The sequence below is a fragment of the Drosophila navojoa genome, chromosome 2 (genome assembly GCF_054131105.1).
Source record: "Drosophila navojoa isolate 15081-1374.11 chromosome 2, UAZ_NAV_1.0, whole genome shotgun sequence".
NCBI lineage: Eukaryota > Metazoa > Arthropoda > Insecta > Diptera > Drosophilidae > Drosophila > Drosophila navojoa.
Genome location: NC_142890.1, coordinates 8,915,691 through 8,937,594, shown reverse-complemented (window position 1 = coordinate 8,937,594; position 21,904 = coordinate 8,915,691). Strand labels below are relative to the sequence as shown.

Genomic DNA, 21,904 nt, shown 5'->3' with positions numbered 1-21,904 from the left:
CGGACTGAACGTGTATGGCCACTCGCAACTGGCAAAACTCTGGCAACGCTGCTCAATCCAAAATGGCGAGTAGAAAATTTTTGTACAGAAGAAGCGTCCAAGGAGAGTAAACGCCGTGACCGTGTGTTTTCCTAGCAATTAATTGCCAATAAAATAAATACAAATATTACTTTGAATATCAAATAAACAATTGCGCTAGCCAAGCGTCAAACGCAAATAAAACAACGCAGTGCTGTGCAATATAGTCGCAAAAGGAAAATAAAGCGTAATGTGAACATTTCAATGAAAGTTTTCGTCTCTGTGGGAATTCGTGCAAAAAGAGTAGAGAGAAAAAATTTGCAAACCGTTTGAAATTGATAATACCTTAAATTGTTAGTACATTAATAAACAAATAAAAGTATCGTAAAATGATAATATTTATCAAAAGTACACCGTGTAAAACATAAAACGTTTAAGTGTCATACGAAAGCGAAACTATTTTTTGTCCACAAGGTGACTTGTTTGTGTGTGTGCGAACTCGTGGATGTGTTGTTGTGTCTGTGTACGTGTGTGCAGACAGCCAATTTGGCGTTGTTTTTGTACCGCTGCCACTTTGATTGCGCCTGTCGGGAATGAATGAACAATGAAATGGAATAGAGATCCTAATATAACTAAAAATGTTCACCAAGGGCGCCAACTGCTGGTGAATACAAAATTCTCGCGCTAAAATTAGCCTACGCCCACGATAACAACCCAAAACCGAATCCGCATACCCACGTACACGATACAGCATTCGCATAGATTGACATACTCTGAATAAAAGAAATAAAACATATAAACAAATATACAATGGATTTGGAATTGGAAAATCTTAAGAACGACTTTCTGCCGCTGATTGCCGGCATCAAACAGGAGCAATTGGATTCAGTGGCATCGGATGTGCTGCCGACAAATCATTTGCCCAGCACTGCGGCCACAACATCCACATCCTCTTCCTCATCCTCATCGGTTGGTAATCCATGCGATAGTGCCGAGAAGCGGGTAAGTTGTTGAGTTGGTCTCACTTTTAATTTATCTCTATGTGTATGAGGTTAATAACTTGAGGAGGGCTACACGTGTTGCGTTATGATAAGAAACAGTTGTTATCTTGCTGCGCTCTTAAATCTATTGAATCATGAGAATGACGATTGACACAACTTATCACTGAAACAAATACATACATATATACATACGTAACGCAACTAATCGTAAACAATACGGATATCCATTGTCTCGTGCAATTTTGTTCGTTATCTTTTCCCATGCTATAACAACAAACAAATGCTAAGGCACCCATACGCACAAACACACAGAGTGAGACACACTTGCATATGTATGCAAAAGCACACAGACGTTGCTAAAATTGTGTTTCACTTTCGTGTTCAAGTCTCGTGCTGTTTGTTGTTCGGTTTCTGGTTTTGCTGGTTCGGTGTGAAAGGCAAAGCAAATATGTAACTACAAAGCGGAGAAGGCAACAACAACTGCTCACACTGCCATACACACACACATGAATACACACTCATTTACTCTCTCACACTTTTCGTACCGCAGAGTGCTCTCCATCAAGATCAGCTGCAGCGGACTGAGAATGACTCGCCTCTTTCAAGGCATGTGTGTGTTTGTGTTGTGTTTGCTGTTTACTGTGTTTGCTGCGGTCTCGTCGCGCTTGAGCGCCATGAACGTGAGCTCCTCTAAATATTCAGATTCACAAATACTAGTTCCGAGTGGTGCAGACACTTTGAGTGCTATTGGAGTGGGAGATGAGCCATCGTAGCTCACACTTGCACATGAGGCTACTCGTGGCGGCTGTAAATGACGTGCACTCATTCAGTCCAACCGTCAATCATGCAACTGTCGACACACTACTGCATACATGTACAATATATATGTATGCATATATGTATATATGTACATATATATTTTTAAATATATATGTGTGTGTGCATCTAAGGGTGCTGTAAATGGCCTCGGTCGTCTGCCTTGGCCCCGTCGTATGGTCAGCAATATTTAATGTGCGTCTTTCCTCTCATATTTGCTATCTCACTCACTTAAAATGATAAGTGTCAAAATATGTGCTCGCAACAATTCTAAGGAATTGTAATAGTTCAAAGTATTTCAAAATGGCCGGCAAATGCAAAATGGCGCGCACAGTACCTATCGACAGCTTCAGAAGAAACCTAAGCATGTTTATTCCTATCCGAATACACTTTAATTCTACCACTGTCACTTGTTCATGCGGAATTTTTAATAGACAGTCGTTAATGACATGTAAACTGGCAGCTGTCTAAGATCGTTGGAGCTTGAGCGGAATGAAAGCCGAAAGAGACAAACGATAATAATAATAATAATAAGTGGCCACTTTGGAATGGAATACTGGAATTTAATAAATGATAGATCAACTTGAAGTTGACGTTGTAAAAGTAAGAAATATCTATATGGATTATAATTGACTTTCTTTGTTTATAATACAAAAACATTCCGATCCATTATCTATTGATTTTGATTGAGCTTGAATTAAAATATTAATGTTTATGTAAGAAAAATTGTTTTAAAGTGAAGCGTATTATTATCTCAAATATCGTGTAGGACTTCAGCATATTGCATTTACCTAGGTCATCCTTGGGCTAGTTCAACGATTACCTTAAATGATATTTTCAGCTGTTACGTGTATGTGTGCGTGTGTGTGTGTGTGGTGCGGGCTGTAATTATTTGTTGAATCTGACACTATAATGAATGGGGCAACTGCTGAGTTTCGGTGGAGAGCGGCCATTTTGTTTATTGGCTTTGCGTTGCTTCGTTTTCTTTTTTTTTCGACGAAACGTAAAATTAATTCCAAGAATTTGCTTTTAATGAGGTGCAATTAACTCTAATTTCACTAGAATATGCAAGCAAAGCAAATGGCGATGACCGATGAGAGAGGGGGCGGGGAATGAGCTGGCAGGCGCTTGAGCGCTACCCAAAAGTTTCTAATTAACTTTATTGCGCGGCAATCTTAACGAAGAGATCTTTTGGAAAAGTCTCTTTTCACTTTCAGGCACCACTTGTGCCCTGCACCTGTCAAGCCCTGAGCTGTCTGTAGTTTGTGTGTGTGTGTGTGTTCGTACTCAACAGATACACATTTTAATTACTTTTCCGCCTCAACTGGCAATGGGGCGTGGCTGGGACCTTAATCCAGCTATAGAGCGAGTATAATTGAAATTGACTACGCGAACGGATCAGTTGAACTGTGAAGAGGGTGGCCCGCCTATATCGTACGATATGCTCCGCTCAGCATAGGCTACACATGTCACCGGACGCCCAACTATGGAGGGATTAGGCGCTACGCAGGACATAATCCGATCACATAAATCGGATTATAACGCACAATAAAAGACAGGCAAGCAGCCAGCGGCAACACAAGTTGACGTAACTTTAAATTGAAGCGCATGTCATGCTGTGGACCGGGCCAAAGATACGTATTTTAGCATCTGTGCAAAGTTTCATAAGCTGTATGTATAAATCCTAAGTGAGATGGCAAAATAGTTAGGGCCCCTTCCCCTCAAACGTAAGCAGAAATTCAAAGCTTTGGGCGTTGCATTCGACAGCTGTACCACGCCCATCGTCTTAACGGTACGCCTGCAACTGCATAAGCCAAGATGAAATTTTATTGCAACTGCATCACGTTTTGGACCCCTGCGGCTTAACTGTTTTGTATCTATAACAGTGGTATGCCGTCGCCATTTTGGAAAATGTATCTGAATAAGACTTATGCTGTTGATGGTGTGGAGATTTGCCGTTCATGTCACGGCCCGGGAGCACAAACAATTGCATAGGGCACAGAGAGAACCGCAAACCGCAGCAGCAACAGCGGCATCAGCAGCAGCAGCGGCAGCAACGTCGGCGGTTTTGGTAAGCTCCAGAGACCAGCTCTTCGGCTCTTTGAACCGTTAAACCCACAATGTCCAATGTCGCCAGCATTTGAGGCAGGCACATGGTACACGATACGTCCCTCCCTATAGGCCTGGATTCATAGCCTGTGCACGTAGTCGACCGCTTCATTAGTTTGTGGTTTTTAGAACAAACCCTGTAAGCACCCGACGTTACTTTGAAGATTTTCAACTTTGTCATCTACGTAAATAACAATATCAATTCATAAATTCGACAAAAAATATGTATTCCTAAATGGAATATCGAATAATATTGGGTCTTTTAGGCAGTCAAAAAATTATGGCTTTACTTGCCTAGTAAAAATCACTTGAAAGAATAAGAAATTGTTTATCTATTATTATTCTCATATAGTCAGATATATAATTATTAAATTGGCATTGACAGAATAATAAACAACTTAATGGATATTTCTGCAATGCGAAAGTAGAGCCCATTTTCCTTAATGGGCCTCACATTGACGTAGCGATTGAACAATTTGCTCTATAAGTATGTATCTTAATAAACCACAACCAAAACCACTCAAAGCAATCAACTTCAATGGATTGGCATGGCATAACTCGCTGACTGACTGACTACATGGCTGCTTGACTGTTTGACTGCTTGGGTTGCTGTCATTGCCGATATGAATCATATTTTGAGGTCATCGCTGTCGTCTACGACTTATATTGTTCCTTGTATGTAGATTTGCCCTAATAGGACTTTTAGCTGAAATATAGAAAAATACATTTATATATATATATATATTTCGGTTTGATGTTGCGAGTATGAGTTTCTTAGTTACCTTAATGGAGATTCATCGATTTTCTGTATCCCTCGAAGCTCATAAAAACTTTTTCTTGGTTCTTTTGCGTGCCATTTACGATTTCCATACAATTAAATCTTTACGACTGCGACGATGGGAAACGATGCGAATGAAGCGAATAGCCGCACTTGTTCAAAAAAAAAAAGATTCGAAAGATACATTTCTATACACGTTAAAGAGGAGTTCTAGGGGTGGGGCAGACCAATTTAGCTCCACCCCGTTCGTTGTGCTGCCCATGCTCGGTTATCCTTCTATGTTAATCCACAATCAAATACAAACTCGTACATTTTTATGGCATCATTTTTGTAACAAATTTATTCTCTTTTTTTCCATTGGGTAGCTCAAATTGCGTTATGAAATGTTATGTCAGGTCATTAGGGTTTTCCCATTAGGCGACCCTCTCCACACTCACACACACCCTCTCTGTTCCTGGGGGCAGCGGAAATTGCTGCGCCGGTGCCGGATATGTCAGCGATTTAAGTAAATGGCCCAGACCCCATACTATAGTTTGATAATATAGAAATGCAGTACATTATAGCTTCTCTTTGAAATTCGTTTGATATTTTCCATATAAAAAAAAATTCCAGCCTGATCACGTTCATTTGTTAAAATGAAATGTTATGAAAGTGGGCAAGTAGATCTGCCTTTTATCGTTATTTAATGATTGTGCCGAGTCGAGAATATATCTTTCGTTACTTCAAAATTATGTTCTAAGGGTTGATCGTAGGTGATTAGTAAATTTACGGCCCCACAACGTGATCGGAGCGCCTTTGCCGTTTAATGGCCTCACCTGCATGTTGATTAGGATATTTTCTAGAGTTTTAATGATACTTATTTTGTAGCTAGTGTATCTTTAGTATGCACGCGTGTTGAAATATAATTTTGAATGCAAAGCACGATGCACGCACATTAGCGATCAATTCTTACAAATTAACGATAAATGTGACAAACCCAAAAACGTGATTTCTATCTTAAAAGTGAAAAATGTGTTAAGTAAATCAACATATTATAAAATGTGCTAAAAGCATATGTTCGTAAGCGCTTTCAATTTAATTCTTTGCTGCAGGATATAACGATGCGTTGCGTCTTGGCCGAGTCAACATTATCATATAAATCGCAGCACCCTTGAAGGCTTTGCTGCTGTACATACATTTATTTGTTCCCTCTGCTTAGTTCAATCGAAGAGTTTCAGGCACAATCAAGTTTTTGCTTTTATTATGGGAAGTATAAAGCATTTTATTGTGCCATCTGCTCAGACTATCTCACTCCTTATACATAAATTTATCTCGCTCTTTCGTTCTCCCTACCTCACTTGTCGGAATTTATAGCTGGCATTTTGAGCGTTCCTTATCTTTAAGTTTATTACTCAGACTCATAAATATTTCAAGAGTCGCATTTTCTCTTATTCACCTGAGCCCAGTGACTTTGAGTCCTTGGTTTGGAATTGAAAAGGCAACTCAAATAGAATTCCATTAATATTTTGTATCAAACAAAAAATAAAACCTACAGCGAATCTATTACTCATTGTAAAACTCATATTTATGCTCGGGAAATTTTGATTAGTATGGCCTATCCTATTTTTAGTAAACACCTGGCCTTATCATAAATCATGACTAAGCCCATAAAACCAAAACCCAAATATACAAATGAATTGAAGTTGAACTTTTCCATATTTCCAAAGATAGCAAATTTAATTATGGCCAAGAACCAACCATGACGATGCACGCCAAATTGAATTCGCGTTGCTCATGGAAACTGTAGCAAATAAATTATTATTAGTATGCTTCGGTTTGCATTTAATTAATTTCCATTGTCAAACACAAAGATACGTAATTGATGATATTTGTGCACCGCCATCAGTTGGTAGACACAAAGGACGTGTGTTTGAAATTCAGGATGGTTAAATTTGACTTCGCTTGACTTGATTTGACTTGACTAGGAAAGCGGCAAGCAGACCACAATTTCAAATTGACTTCTGCTGCAATTAATTAGCTCTATTCTGTATATGTTATTCTTGTAGTCTTGTTGCTGGCTTGCTGCTTTTGCTTAAAGCGAGCAAAGGGAGCATCTGTGTCATTTTGCATGTACATTTGTAAAGTGACGATATTTACGTATATTGTATGACGGGAAATATAAATAATGGCCTTTCTGACTGACAAACTGTGTGTTTGTGCAACCTGAAGCCTAAAGACGGAGCCAGTCCGACCACCAGCAGAACCCGCACCAATAGCAATGGGAACAGGACACCGCCCGCAGCGTTAGGGACTTTCACAAAATGGCTGCCGAACGGCACCCGGAGTCCATTTAGTAAGGATTCATGACGCACACAGATGATGCATGTTCTCATATAGCATTGATTTATTTGCCACCCACTGACTCGGACCAAACTGCCCGCTGTGCTGTCCTCGAAAGTGCAGTGCAGCAATGCAGCCAGCCATTTATTAAATTTACTGCTCTTGTTGTCATGCAAAATGCAAAATTTGATTTTAAATGCTTTTGTTGTTATTGCTCACATTTAATTAAAAGTTTGTCAGTCAGTCATTTATATTTGCAGCAAGCAAACGAACTAAATAAGAGTTTTCAATGAAACAGTTTTTAAACTGACTTTACTTCATATATAATCTGCTATGGTATTGCGCTGAATTATCTCATAATCATTGGCTTGAAAAATTGCATTTTGTTGCGTTTGTAAACGCGCACAAAGTTGCAGAGTAAATGCAAATATTCCCTGGATATATGTACATATACATAAACAAGAAATGTATATCAAAAATGTAATTTCAAGTTAATCAAGTGAATTATATATTACGGCCGAACCAATTTGTATGCTAATTTTTGTTGTGTGACTTATCTGAATAATGGAAGTGGATTACATACATAAATACAAAATGATAATCAAAATATTAATGGATATTTATTATGAAATGCTGAAAGCTTAATTTGTACCTTGTATATCCAAGTTAGAGCGGGCGTAACCGATTGCTTAATGCTTGCTCTCGGATAAGCATCATTAATTCTGATATTGATATCATTGAATGATTTATAGCATTCTATATATAGTAGTATTATAGTATTCTATTCAATCTCAAAATATCTAACTGTAATATCTCAATATATAAAAGCAATTTCGGCTACTCAGCTCTTCAGTGGGCGATTTAATAATTACATATATAAGACCCATATACCCCTTTCATTGTAAAACGCGTTTAACATGCAGACATAGCATTTATATAAATAATTATCTTCTTATTCATCATTTATTGTTGTATAAAAAATCACATTTAACATTCGATTCCGCATTACCATTGCAGATGATCGGGGAAACGATTGGTATTTCATTTAGTATAGTATAAAATTATAATATGGTGAAATCATGGCTAATTAGCATAGCATGAGAATGCCATTTGCATTTGCCCTTACGAAGAGGAAGAAAAGTCATTACAAAAAGTTTCATAATCATATTATTTGAAATCAAAGTCAAATTATACGCAGATAGTGCTCATAGATGTGCCTGAATACCAAAAACAAATATTTCGTTGATAACCCAATTAAACTTTGTCTATATGTGTTTTAAACTTATTTCTGGTTTTAAACTAGATTGCTCGACTTGAGGGCTCGTGCTACAGAATAAAAATAGATTTCTAGCAATTGTATGCAATTGTAAGGAAATGCATATTAATATTTATATTTGAATAGAATATGGAATTGAATTGATCAATCTCAAGCGGTCTATGTATAGCTGTTTATCATTGTTCATTTTTTATAGGAGATAATTTTCTTAACTTTGTATACTTTTAAAATATTACGTTGAATTTTCAAAATGTTATTCGTTTGACTGCTTGTCAAAGCTAAAGCCCTGAATTTCGTTCGTCTCAGTGAACTTCTCTGAACAGCAAAAGCTGCGGCTTAACTGAAAATCCAATTTGATGTGAACACGCAAATTAATGGAATTATGGCTGCCTGAAAAAAATAAAAATAAAAAAAATGGATTTGCCATGTGAGATATGTCTGAAAGTTGTAGCCAATGGGAGCTTCAACTGATTTTTGCCGTTGTCATAGTATCAACAACGAGCTCTGGTGTGGTGGCGAAGCGCGGGTGGGCGGCTGGGGCGTGTAATAAAATATAGTTGTAGAACTTCTTTCATTTTCGCAACAAAAAAGTTTTTCTCTGACTAACAAGAATGGAACTTTTAGCAAACTTGAAAAACTTATTGCAAATAAATTCTCAATGAAATGGTAAAGGGCTTTAAAAGGCTTCGCCATTCTGGATGGAAATGTGATTACTTTCATCAAAGTTACATCAATCATAGCTGCACTCATTCTGTGGCAGCCGTCATGCCGTCATACCGCCATTCCATCATGTCAGCACATTTCTAGTGCTTCGTGCTGTGCGCTCCAGCGTTATTGAAGCTCTCAATTGTTGTTGCCGTAGCTGTAGCTTTCAGCCATTGTTGTTGGGGCATCCTTTCAACATTTTCTAATTGAAATTGATTTAGAATTATTTATACATGCGATGCTTGGAACATACTGCCGTGGGCTGCCGATGTGCTGCTGTTGCTCTGATGCTGCTAATGGACAGCACAAAGGCAACGTCCATTTAATTTCATACCCTACCACAGCCCAGTTAGGCATTTGAAATCGTTAGATGTGCGTACCCATTCTATACATAGAATAAACCTGAGTTGCCAATAGTTTATTATTTGAGTGTAATCAAAAATAATAATGCAATTTGTTCAATTGGCTTACATTGGAAAAGTTTTATGTTTATATTTATTATTAATAGCCTCCTATAAAAATAAACGACTCTTCCACAATATTTTGTCATGAAAGAGCATACAAAATATGAATAATTCATAGTATAGATTTCTATTTAATGCTTTTGATACTTGATTGGCTGTTTGGGAGCATCTTTTAATTGGAATTACCCGGCCAAATTGAACCCTTATTGATGTGTGTGTAGAGGCGGAATGTGAGCCAGAAACCAGTTTGCTACCCGCTTCCAGTTTAAGGCAAGTCATTTCATCATGATTGAAAACATGGGGGTAGCAGCTGGTTTCTTTTTTTTTTTTTTTCGCAACATTTATAATGGTATGTCAGTCGCATTGGACTTGAACAACTTTTAAGTGGGCTGCGCCGGCCGAGCATCCAATATGAACGAGCCGAGCGGGTGCACGAGCCCAGTGCCGTAGAGCCGACCTGTTTGGAGGCCCACATTTGGCTAGAGAACGAACGAACGAACGAGCGAGCGAGCGAGCGCCTCAAGTGAGGAGAACGGCCATGGAGCATACATTATGATGAATGGCTTTCAAGTGGAACGTCGCCCCCTAATGCCCTAGCTCTGAAACTATGTTGGCTGTGCTAGCTGCGCGTGGGCATGTGGCAAGCTTCCCATATATACATATACATATATAGTATAAATTTAGTATATATAAATACAAAATGGCTGCTACCAGATGATTTATGAGCGCTGAGGCGTTTCGAAAGCTGAGAAGAGATAGAGAGAGCGAGAGACAGAGAGAGAGAGAGAGAGAGAGTGAGAGAGAGGTTCGATAGAGAAAACCCAGTCCAACTTTCTCTCTTTGACACTGCTGACGTCAACATCCCAGTCCCAAGATGGATCGCTGGATCGTAGCATACGAATTGCAGTGATGGATCCCAGTCTTATTACAATGCCGACCCGCGACTTCGCACTGTTTCACGATTTCACGACTGGTTCTTGCCTGATGTGGCGCATTCATCAATGTCCATGGCGCTTCCGTTGCCACGCAACCAAACACATACATATATAAACTCTGGTCGTTGCAAGTAAAACGCTCGCATACCAATGCAGTAATCTTTATCGAGCAAAAGCATAATCAATCAATTGGATTTATGTGCTCCAACTCGAGATAAAACTAATCAATCTTGCCCTGCGACAGTCGGAGAAGACGACCAGAACTGCGCCAGGACCAGCAGCTGGCTGTGCAACCCATTCCAGCGCCTCTCCAGTACCAGTAGGGAGCTTTATTTATTTGTTTACACCGAGAGCTAAGCTGGTTCTTTTATTTCGCTCGTCGCAAATCTGTATGCTCCCCTTTCTCTTTGGAAAGTTGGTGCGATTAATTATAAAAGAGAAATTGCTTTTCAGATACTGCACGCCTATTTCCTTGCAAATATTTAATATAAATTCCTACTTGATTTGGAACCTATCTATCTATTGTATTACTGCATTCTTTCGGTTTCAATCGTATACTAAATTGTTTTCTGCCTTTTTAATAGTGTAATAATATGTGCACCAAGATATTCCACAAACCACAGACAGTTTCCATGTTTTTTAATTGACAACAGCTTTCGGTCACTTGAATAGTTTGTCAGCTCATCGGGCTGTGGTTTATCAAAATGACTACGAATGGTTCAGATTAGATTAGATAATATTCGTAGACCATTCATCATGGCCTGGTGAAAGTTCTACACAAGTCATTTCAATAAGCAATAAAGGGAAATAAAATAATTTATATCAGCACTCGGTAGATTTTCTAAATAATGTCCTGATCAAGAGGGTTTCCACTTATAGATAAGATAGGCCACTTAAGCAAAAGTGTCTTCTGATATAAATGTATAAGTGGAGTCATTTTTATTTATTTTATTATTAATGTTCACATTTACGATTGCAGTAGCTGATGAAGTGCTCTTCTTTTTATATACTTACAGTCCGAATCAAATTCGTCGGCATCTGCAAAATTTACGCTGTTCAAATGCGTTTACTGCGCTCAGGTGCTGAGCATCAATGATCGTCCCAAACTGCTCGAGTGTCTGCATGTAGCATGTGGACAGTGTGTGAACACAAAGTTCTCGGAGTTAGATCGCTCTCTGCCGCCACTGATACACTGTCCAGTCTGCGACAATGCCTCGCAGAATGAATACATCATTGATAATCAGTTCCTGATTGAGCAATGCGCCGCCGGTGAGAGTGGCGATGGTAACGGGTCTACTGATGGCTTGAAGAGTCTGTTAACGGCCAACATACAGTGCAGCAGCTGCTCGGATGGGGCAGTGGCCACATCGTGGTGCGTGGACTGCTCGGAGTACATATGCGATAGCTGTGTGCAAGCTCATCAGCGTCTTAAGATCACCAAGGATCACACCATCAAGCCAAAAGATGAGGCCAACAACGAACAACTGGCGGGCACTGTCGGCGTCGATAAGCTGCACATGTGTCAGCTGCACACTCAAGAGAAGCTATCGTTATTCTGCGAAACTTGCGACAAGCTCACTTGTCGAGATTGCCAACTGAGCGATCATCGAGATCACAAGTATAAGTTCGCCCATGAGATTGCCACAGAGTCGCGACAGGCGTTGTCCACGCTTGTCTCTGAGATCAACTACAAGCGCTTTTTGCTCTCCTCCGCCACAAAGGTGATCGATGATCGCCAACAGCTGATACATGACAAGAAGAAGGATCTAATAAAGGAAATAACTGCGATGGTGGTCAAAATAACCAACACGGTCAACATGCGCGGCAAGCAGCTGGTCATGCGCCTCAACGAGGTATGCGACAGCAAGTTGAAGGTCCTGGTCGAGAAAAAAGAGACACTGCAGTTGCTTTCGGATAATACGGATCATTGCATTGAATTTATGCAAAATGCCCTTGAAAAGGGCAGCGACTTTGCCATATTATCGAGCAAAAAATCACTTGTGCGCCATCTGCAGAAGCTTAAGTGTCAGCGTGCCGATATACCCAATCCAGAGATTCCAGTGCGAATTCAGGTGCAACTAAACCAGGTCGCCGAGCTGCAAAAGGTTATCTCGCAACTGGGCATTGTTATAGTCGATGGCAAACCATATCCGCCGGCACCAGCGCCCTCTCAAAACGGGCCGCAACCACCGCCACCTCGTCAGCCACCTAGCCCGAATATGGCACCACCACTGCGTCCCGGCCTACCTCCGGGTATGACAGCTGGCCTTTCACCCAACGGTCCACCAGGTGGTTTTGGACCACAGAACGGGCCCCCAATGTACAGTAATGCGGCTGCACAACAGCAATTCAACAATCTGTCCATGAGTCGCTCCTTTCCAGGCGATGGCTCAGGTAAGGGTATGCTACAATTATCTTGATCCTAAATAATCCTTATTTTGGATGCTAACTCATGCTATGATCACTCTCTGCATGTTTACTTACAGTTCGGTTTAGTGGCATGCCACCTGTTGGCATGCAGCGTCAGGGTCAACCACATGTCAGCTCTTCTACACATCCGCAAAATATGGGTTAGTTAGAGATATAATCATATGTAAAGTACAGATTTATAGAAGTTCTAATGCTCCAAATTTTCCATAGATATCAGCCTGCGAGGATTGCTAAACAATCAGGCAGCACAAAGTCCGAATGCTCATTTGGCATTTAATGGCCCGCCTAGCTATCCAGGCGGACCGCAGGGCACACCTTCACCGGCCCACCAGCAATCGATGCCACCGATGCGGCCACATTTTATGCCCGGTCAACAAAGCTTCGGCCAAGGTGGCGGCCCAGGTGGCGGGCCCAGAGACAACAGCAGCTTCATGAACAGCAACGCGCGCTTCCAGTCACAATACCAGCGCATGGCGAGTCATGCCCAGCAGCAGGCCGCAGCAGCAGCTATGGCCAGTGCCAGTGCCGGCGGGGGCGGACAGATACCTTCCCCTGGCGCACTGCAGCGACCACCAATGATGCCCAATCCCATGCAGAATGTAAGCAAAATCATTCAGCTCATAAATTATTTAATAAATAAAATGAATAATGGTTATTGGTTTCATTAACAGCCATTGGGGTTTCATGGGAGCCAGGCTGGTTTTAACGCTGGGCCTCCACAAACCTCACCGCAGTTGAGTAGCGCTATGCACAGCCTCGCCAAATGGCATATACCACAATCTGCGCAGCAATCAAGCAGTGAGTGTCATTAAAATCAAATCCATTCCATACGATTAACAATTGAATAATTACAGTGTGCCAGCAGCAAGGACCGCTATTACCATTCGCTAATGGCCGTCAGACTTCGGAAAATTTTAAAATCTCATTAAAATCGCCAAATACTCTAAAGAATAGTACACCGCCCAGTCTCAACATGGGCGGGCCTGCCTTGCCGGGCTTAAACAATGGATCGTCCTCTGCCAATGCAATAGCGCAGTTAAACGCAGCTGCACTTGGTCTCGGCCCGGCGGTTTCCATACTCTCAAATGTCACATCGACAAATCCAAAGACACCCAGCCCTAGCACTCATGAGGTAAGAAGAATGCTAACAGTATTTATAATAGTTTGATATCTAGAGCGTTTAATTATTTTCTTCTTTTGTTATGCTAGAACACCAAGGACTTTACTGAACCTATTGACAAGGTGCGTGATGACTCCATAAATGATTTAATTGCAACCATTGCCAAATTGGACTCGAATGGCGTCCAAGTATTACCAGAAGGGCGTACCAAAACCACCTCACCGCAGGTGCATAGCTCGACGGACTTATCCAATACCCAAGAAGGTGAGTACCTCTTGCTTACAGCTAATTTCGCTTTCGGTCTAGGCTAATTCTATGGGTTGTGGGTGTGTGACTGTTTGACATCTCTCAAAAGCTGAGAATTAAATCCTGAACTCATTAAAAGAAAAATTCAAAATTTTAAGTGAAAACAATTGGTAATGTATATAAAAAAAATGCCCTTTATAAATGTTTCTTTGTAAAATATAAAAATATGCTGTAAGTTTCTAATCTGCTGTTACTAAAATAACTATGTTAATTAGCTTGAAACTTTGAGTTCCTATTTGAATGAGTGAGAGCAACAATCTGGTTATTTCAATCTGTCACTTTAAGCATTGTATCTCAGTTTTATATTTAACATTACTTTGCTGCTGGTTTTAAATCGATTTTATTCAATTCTCATGTAAGTTTGCTTTGTTTATTTCTATTTTCAAAACTGCAAAACTCGATTTCCGAAAACCAAACCAAAAACCCAAAATAAAAACCAATTTAAACGCGCAATAAACCGTAAAAATCAATTACTAACCAATAAATTATTATATTCGACAATTCAAAATGAAACCAAACAAACCAAATCAAATCAAACCACAAACAAATCAACACGAAACAAATACACATACACATAAACATACACACACCCATACACACTCATCGTACACGAATGCAAACATACAACTAATCATATCAGTTAATAATAAAAACGAACAAAAAGACGACCCCAATGAGGATTGGTGTGCTGTATGCCTGGATGGCGGCGAATTGATGTGCTGCGACAAATGCCCAAAAGTATTCCATCAGAACTGTCACATACCCGCGATAAGCTCGCTGCCGGATGAGAGCGAGAGCTGGCAATGTTTGTTGTGTGTCAATCTCAAGGAGCTAACCAAAGCTGAGGGTAACGAAAAGTCGCAACCGGGCGAGCTGAGCAGCTTGGAGTTGAGAATACTGCAGCGTATATGTCTGGAGCTCTACTGTCAGTATGAACAGAGCCTTAACTTCCGTGAACCGGAATCCCCGGCTAACGCGCAGTACTATGAGATTATTTGCAAGTAAGTTCCCGTAAGTGCTTTTGTGAAAGAATAATATATTGACTTGAATTGTCCCCATAGCCCTATGTCGTTAGATGTTATTCGCACGCGCTTAGATCCTTCAAGTCCCAATCACTACAAGGATATAGCTGGCTTTGTCTCTGATGTTCGATTAATCTTCAAGAATACTTATCTCTTTTATCAGGTGAGTGAATTGTGTATTCGTCGAGTTTCGGTCAGTTTTATAAATTTGTGCTTGTATTCCTTTCACACAGGAGGACTCGAAGACATATAGCAATGCCAAATATTTGGAAAACTTTTTTGAAGAGCAACTGGCTAAATGGCTGCCCAACTATGTCAGCAAAAACGGCACTTCCACTTCATCCAATTCGCCAAGCTTGCAGGCGGCGGCTGCTGCTGGGTCTCCAGCACCAGTTGAGAACGGCCGGAAGAGCTGCAGCTCTGCCTCGCTGGCAGACAGCGAAGATGCTTGCTTGCCGGCCAAGCGGCTGCGTCGCTCCGCGCATGAATAGAACGAGCTTTTGCCCGATGAGAAGGGCACGGAGAAGCAGCCGCAGCCAGACGATAAAGAAAAGCAGTCTAACAAAAAAGACGAGGAAGAGGAAGAAAAACACAATAATTCAGAACGAAATCAAAAGCAACCCGAAGATGGTGAACCGCCGCTTTCGGAAAAAGAAGCTGATAAAAGAGAAGAGCCGTACTTAGCGGATCTGGAATTGGATTTAGCACAGCGACCTCGTAGTTTGGGTAGCAATGTAATACAGGAGAGCGCCGATTATGTGCTTCAGCTTCTGCATGCGTATGCCGCTGCTTTTGGACTGTAGAGCGTTCGATTGAGTGACACATGAAGAAACATATCCGTACACACTCGCAACTACAAAACCCAACACTGTTATAAATAATGAATGGCGCTATACAAGTATATATACTATATGAGTAAATATGATAATCCAAGAATTTTGTAGCTGGTGTACAATTAGTTTTTAATTACCCAACTGTAAATAAGCAAGTCATTTGATATGATTTATGATTTAATAATGCAACAATAAATTTGAAGGTCTCTAGTTAAGTCATGTGCAGATGTTTTAGCTAAACTCTTAAGTGTTAAATATACATAGGTAAACATATATACCAAGTAGAGATTAATTCCGAGCTTAAGTTTACTCCAAATTCACTGCATAATTTAAGAGTGATCCAGACTCTACCCTCTAACCCTCTGTATGTGTTAGAGTTGTATTTACTTTTGTGATAGCAAAAAAAATATAATAATAATAACAAAATGAAAATGAACAAATTTAATTCTAGTATGTATATTAAATACAGCATCCCAAATCATTTTGACATTTTACTTTCGAATTTGCTATGTACGATATTTATTGCCCATTTTTCCGATACTGTATCCATATATACACATATATCCAAAACCTAAGCATTTTCTCAAACCATTTCTTTTCACGCACGCTCATTTATAGAACAACAAACATTCGTATACCGTTTAAGAAGACATTTGTAATAAGTTGCAATTAGGAAAATAAGTTTGAATGAATGAAACCCACAATATAATACAATACAATATATATACACAAATATATATATTAAAAAAACATAGATCTTTTAATGTTGTACGTTTGACGTTCTAATTTAAGTATACCATATAGAGCCGATAAAGCAGCAGCCAATCAGTCTACTAGTAATACCCATTAGAGCCATAACAATACACTACTCCGTTATGAAATAAGGTCAATGCACAATAAGTATGCATTGGTATCGATGTGTATATATAGTACATACATATATGACAAAACTATCTATAATAATTATTATTTCCAACTCAACTAACCAGTCAAATGCTGTGGACAAATGTTTTGTTTTTATATTACATACATATGTATAGTAGTAAGACATGAAATTGAAACTGAAATAAAGCTCGATTCACTATATTGCGAATATTTTTATAAAGAGTTTAACTACACACTTGAAAAGGAAAATACAAGAATATCTTCTAACCGATCTAATCAAATCACAACTATAATAATAAACTGAAATCCTATTAATGTCACACAATGAAAAACAATAAAGTAGAAAAACATGAAAACGAAATTACATAGATGTAATGTCTACTATAGATATATATGTATATGTATGTATTAATAGAGGAACATGAATGTGTGTGCTATCCTATCAAAATTGAGGCAAACAATTGAAAGTGGAATGATACCAGGCGGATGCCTATTATGTTTATATGTTGAATGTGAAAACCATAGAAATTATTATATATCTGTTTTAGCTGTAAGTTTTACTATAAATATCGAAAAGAAAATATGAAATTACATACTGAATGTACTACTTACTATCAAGTGGATTTTTAAATAAAAGAAAAAACATTTCACTTCGATGCTCATTCTTAATCTATCATATACCAAAGAAGCCATCGTCCCGCATATATTGTTCGTCCAGATGCTGGTATGGCTACAGCAGAAATCGCTCATCAATCAGCGTCTTGCGCGAGACATTGCGACGCACCCAGCGCTTGAAGATGTGGCGCATAAGCTGCAATGATTGATGGGCAGCTGTCGGAAATGGCCGAGAATTGAGATATTTATCTTTTGACTCACCATATTTATGGCGCAAGCTATAGCGACGCCAAGCAGCAAGCTGGAGGTCAGCAAATAGATGGAGAGCAGCACAAGTAACTCCAGTACAAATATATGTAAATGGTTTCCCAGCAGCAGAACGCGACTAAAGCTCAGTGCATCATCAATGTAGAAGGTGCCCTTATCTATGAGATACATATATAAATATGTTGTTTTCCCCTGATTTAGAAGACCTCTTGCATAACTCACTCTCCGTTAGATAGTTTTCAATTTCACAGTTGAATAGCTTTTCCGTCAATGTTTTTTCCTTAATGATATAATCCATATCCTTGATGGCCTGTATAAAATTATATTTTTAGTTTTATTTAAATTTATATTGAAATTTTCAAATTTAGAAACTAAATTTATTTAAATTATTGTTATAACACTATTTTAGTATATATTAACTCACGTGATCGATAAATGCACAGAAGAACCGATTGACGCTGGCGTAGGCAATGGAAGTGCGCTCCACCTGGCCATCAATGCTGGAGATTTGCGGTTCCTTTTGGTAGAGCAACGTCTGAGACATGCTGCCATCTCGGCTGCGTTGGAACGGCAAAAGCAGGCGATCCAAGTATATACTAAAATGCAGGTAAAGAATCCAAGTTGAAAGTATACTAGGAGGATAGCAAGTAAAGCTATACCCACCGCAGATTACGTGGTGGCAATATAATGTAGGACTGTTTGTCCGAGTCAATAAGCAGTCCACGTCGGCCGCACATGTTCTGTGCCTCGCGCTGCAGCTGCAGGATCATGGAGGACATGTCCGTATCGGCAAAACCATGCGGCGAACGTCCATGTATATAGTAGCCGTAGCCCGGCTCGAGTAGCGAAAACAAAGAGATGTTAGCCAGGCTGCAGAGATCAACGAACTTCTGGAGTGGATTGGATTGCAGCACTCGAAGCAACAGCAATTGCAACAGATATGTGACCACATACACAGCACTTATCAAGAAATAGCTAAGACCTTGAGACTTCCCGAAATGCTGGAGCAACTGAGAGGCGGCGATCACGACAAAGGCTTGAACCAAACTGGAATATCGCTGAGCACAGCTAAGGCGAATCCAGGCATTGGCTGTAAACAGAATTCGCCAGGCGGAAACGCTGCTCTCGGCGACATAGGTGCGCACGCTGGAGCAGAGCGAGGAGCTGTCCAGATTGAGGCGCTGACCCTCACAGCTGCTGCGCGGACGTTCCCAATCGATGAGGAACAGCTCCAGTTGGCTGGCGCGTCGCAGATGTACAGCGAGAAAGATGAGCTGCAGCAGGCAGGCGGGATAGATGAGCACTGCCAATCGCTGAGGCATGGAAGCCTGCAGAGCCAACAACAGCAACGCCGTGATAAGCAACGCCAGTGCCACATTGGCGGCCAGTTGAAGCAATAGCTCCAGCAAATTTATGGCCTGGCAGAGTTCGGCGCGGCGGCGTCGTCTCAGATTCTGCAGGCGGAGCAGTGCAGCCACGAAGGCCAACAGCAGCAGCAAGGGCAGAGCCAGTTCCAACAAGAGCTTCGCAGTGCCGCTTTGATTCAGTTGCTCAAAGCGGATGCGCAATTGAAATGGATATAGCTGAGTCAAGGACGCGTTCCCCGTAATTTCAATGTGACGATAGCTGAGCCTTAGCAGGGGCAGTCCCAGCCGCTGGCCAGGCTGGACGTTGTACTTCAGCTCCACTCGATCCACATATCGCAAGGAGCGGTAGAGTTGCAACTTATGGGCATCTTCATAAAGCGGTAAAATTGGATGCATTCGATTGTCCCGCGGATACGCGGAAATCAGCTGAAAGCGCTTTACTAGCTGCCATTCCTCTGCCTGCGAGCGCTGCAATGGGGAAGAACGATTAACAAACTAGGATTACGTCGCATAGTCAGATACCTTACCTGATTTTCTGCAGTAAGCGTTTCGATGAGCACAGGCAGCTGGTGTAGGAGATATGACCAGTTGCTGCTAAAGTTGAGATAGAGATTATGGTAGTTGTCATTCCCGTCTCGACTAGCGAAATCTATGAGCTGCTCCAGACTCAGCAAGCAGCTAAGCTCCGGCTGGTGCTGCTGTTGTAAGCCCAAAGTGGGTGCCCTTTGAGCTGGGCAAAGGTTAAGCTGCTCCAAGTGAAAAGGACCCCAACGCTTAAGACGTCCCGCCAAATCGTAGGTTGTGCTAAAGATTTGTAGCTCCGTCTGATTCGCCAGATGGAGCGTGGTTGTAAGCAACTCTCGCGTTGCTCTGCCCTTTTTATAGAACAGAAAGGGCTCCAGAGCGCGCAGCTGTTCGCCCGCATGGGCATATTTGATGACCACATCCGACATCTGAGTCAGCAGAAAGGGGCTGCATGGCGAGTGCTTGTCCAAGGAGTAGTGCGAGAGGACACACAGATTGGCCAGTTCTTGGCATGCACTGTCATTCCTGAGTGCCAAGCAAAAGAAGGCAACAAACTTGAGGTCCCCAAAGTGGAGCCGGCTGGCGGAGCTGGACCTCAATTTTATGGTGGTCTGCCAGAAAGCGTTGTAGTGCAAATACGGTTGTAATAGCGTGTTGGCTATGCAATAGTCCTGGTAGTGGAAATTATACGCAGCATTGCAACTGTGACAGTCGCTGCTATTGCTGCCGGAGTTCGTTTTGGTCAACACTATGGAGCCGCTTGTTGAACTATTCAGATACTGGAAGCTGCACTGTGTGGATGGCAATTGAGCTTCCGTACAGTTCTCAGAGGGCTTTGTGGCATTGCTACAGATCTCATTGCAGGTTGGCCAACGTTTGGACTTCTCGAAAACCGATATATGCCCAGCTGGACAGTGACAACTGAACTCTGAATGGGGGAGAAAGCAAAGAGCAAAGAGAGATTATAATTAGAGAGCTGTATGAGCTTGCGCATTCGGCTAAGGTTATTTGGAATGCATATACTATTTTATAAAGCATAATTAATCGCTGTTTCTACCATATTAAAAATCATATCACGTAAACTGATCTAGTTATAGACTTCAATGTGAATTTGATATACAGACAAGTTATTTGGAGCACATCCATAAGAAGAGCTGAAATACATCAGAATTCTCACGTGATCCTCATAGCAAATCGAGCCTCCCAGCTCTATAGGTAGGAGTTGCCACTCAAATGGCTTGCTTCTGTCACTCAAAGCTTAACCTCAATTGGAAATCCAACATGCAATTTTCTACTTCGTGGTAAACGCTCTAAATGCAATCTCTAAAGAGTGGTACTGCTCCCCCATCTCCTGCATCGTCATTTGTTTAATCAATAGACCCACTTACTGTCTGCAGTAGGCTGCAGCTCCTTCGTGTCTCCGTCTCCAGGCTCATTGCAGGGTGAGCATTGAAAATAGTTCAAATTGTAGAACTCATTCCTGAGACACTTCTGAGGATGTTGAAAACGAAATGTGTGTGGCGTTGGCGATGGTTTCGAATCCAAAATCGTACAGTTTCCGAGCTTAATGAAAACTGTTGTCCACAACAATGGGAAGAACCAATTTACCAAAAGGAAGCACATATTACTCAAACAATATATATGATAGTTCTTTCGTTTTCCGATGTGGGCTCAACGAATCACAAATGTGAACTGAATTTGAGCTGCAATTGCGGTTGCACGTTGGCAAGTAAACAAGTTCTCAGTGGAGTGGGTACATATCCTTTATTGTTTGCCAAAAGTTGCTATAGCTACCCAACCCCCATGCAATATGCTTATTCCACCTGTTTCAGTTGGTGGTGTTCTTTGTTTTGTTTTATTTAGTTTTTATGAACAGTTGAATGACTGACCACCACAGCAATGGGTTAATGAGGGCGTCACTTGTTACGCCTTTCGTTTTGGTTATCGCGTGCTTGACGACTTTTTTCGCCATTTGCGTGCTGTAAATTATGATTAGCTTATTTATAGTAGTTACATTTTGCACATACAAGTTATTTAGCTTACGAAAATGAGTATAATTAATTTCTAATGGATTTACATTAAGAATGGAACTTTGCTTTCTTATTTAGTTTAC

General features: G+C 40.7%; 2 protein-coding genes across 4 annotated transcripts in view; one reads left to right on the top strand and one right to left on the bottom strand.

The window, feature by feature from the left end:
• Positions 1-56: 56 nt before the first annotated feature.
• bon (tripartite motif-containing protein bonus) lies at positions 57-16,886 on the top strand. 3 transcript variants are annotated; one of them, XM_018111836.3, is made up of 10 exons: positions 57-1,020; positions 11,438-12,815; positions 12,908-12,991; positions 13,062-13,450; positions 13,523-13,649; positions 13,706-13,983; positions 14,061-14,235; positions 14,942-15,278; positions 15,339-15,462; positions 15,533-16,886. In XM_018111836.3, exons 1-10 carry the CDS (start codon positions 829-831, stop codon positions 15,788-15,790), a joined length of 3,342 nt encoding a protein of 1,113 aa, XP_017967325.1. In that variant the 5' UTR covers positions 57-828; the 3' UTR covers positions 15,791-16,886. The 3 variants fall into 3 exon arrangements, with proteins under 3 accessions (XP_017967325.1, XP_017967326.1, XP_017967323.1); XM_018111834.3 differs by having other exon boundaries at positions 58-1,020; positions 14,918-15,278; XM_018111837.3 differs by lacking the exon at positions 12,908-12,991 and having other exon boundaries at positions 14,918-15,278.
• Positions 16,736-21,904, bottom strand: part of LOC108659091 (meckelin) — a 9,223-nt gene continuing 4,054 nt past the window's right edge. Inside the window, exons 2-8 of the mRNA XM_018111839.3 lie at positions 21,180-21,770; positions 19,794-20,719; positions 18,563-19,734; positions 18,324-18,495; positions 18,122-18,209; positions 17,894-18,057; positions 16,736-17,828 (exon numbers count right to left, since the gene is read on the bottom strand). Coding sequence (XP_017967328.1) covers positions 17,748-17,828; positions 17,894-18,057; positions 18,122-18,209; positions 18,324-18,495; positions 18,563-19,734; positions 19,794-20,719; positions 21,180-21,414 — 2,838 coding nt within the window. The 5' untranslated portion in view covers positions 21,415-21,770 and the 3' untranslated portion in view covers positions 16,736-17,747. The remainder of the gene's footprint in view (positions 17,829-17,893; positions 18,058-18,121; positions 18,210-18,323; positions 18,496-18,562; positions 19,735-19,793; positions 20,720-21,179; positions 21,771-21,904) is intronic.

Bases quoted from the DNA above. Each gene is read 5' to 3' on its own strand.
- bon (XM_018111834.3), top strand. From the start codon at position 829: ATGGATTTGGAATTGGAAAATCTTAAGAACGACTTTCTGCCGCTGATT. The intron at 12,992-13,061 runs GTTAGTTAGAGA...AATTTTCCATAG, and splicing joins TACACATCCGCAAAATATGG to ATATCAGCCTGCGAGGATTG. The intron at 14,236-14,917 runs GTGAGTACCTCT...TAATCATATCAG, and splicing joins CTTATCCAATACCCAAGAAG to TTAATAATAAAAACGAACAA.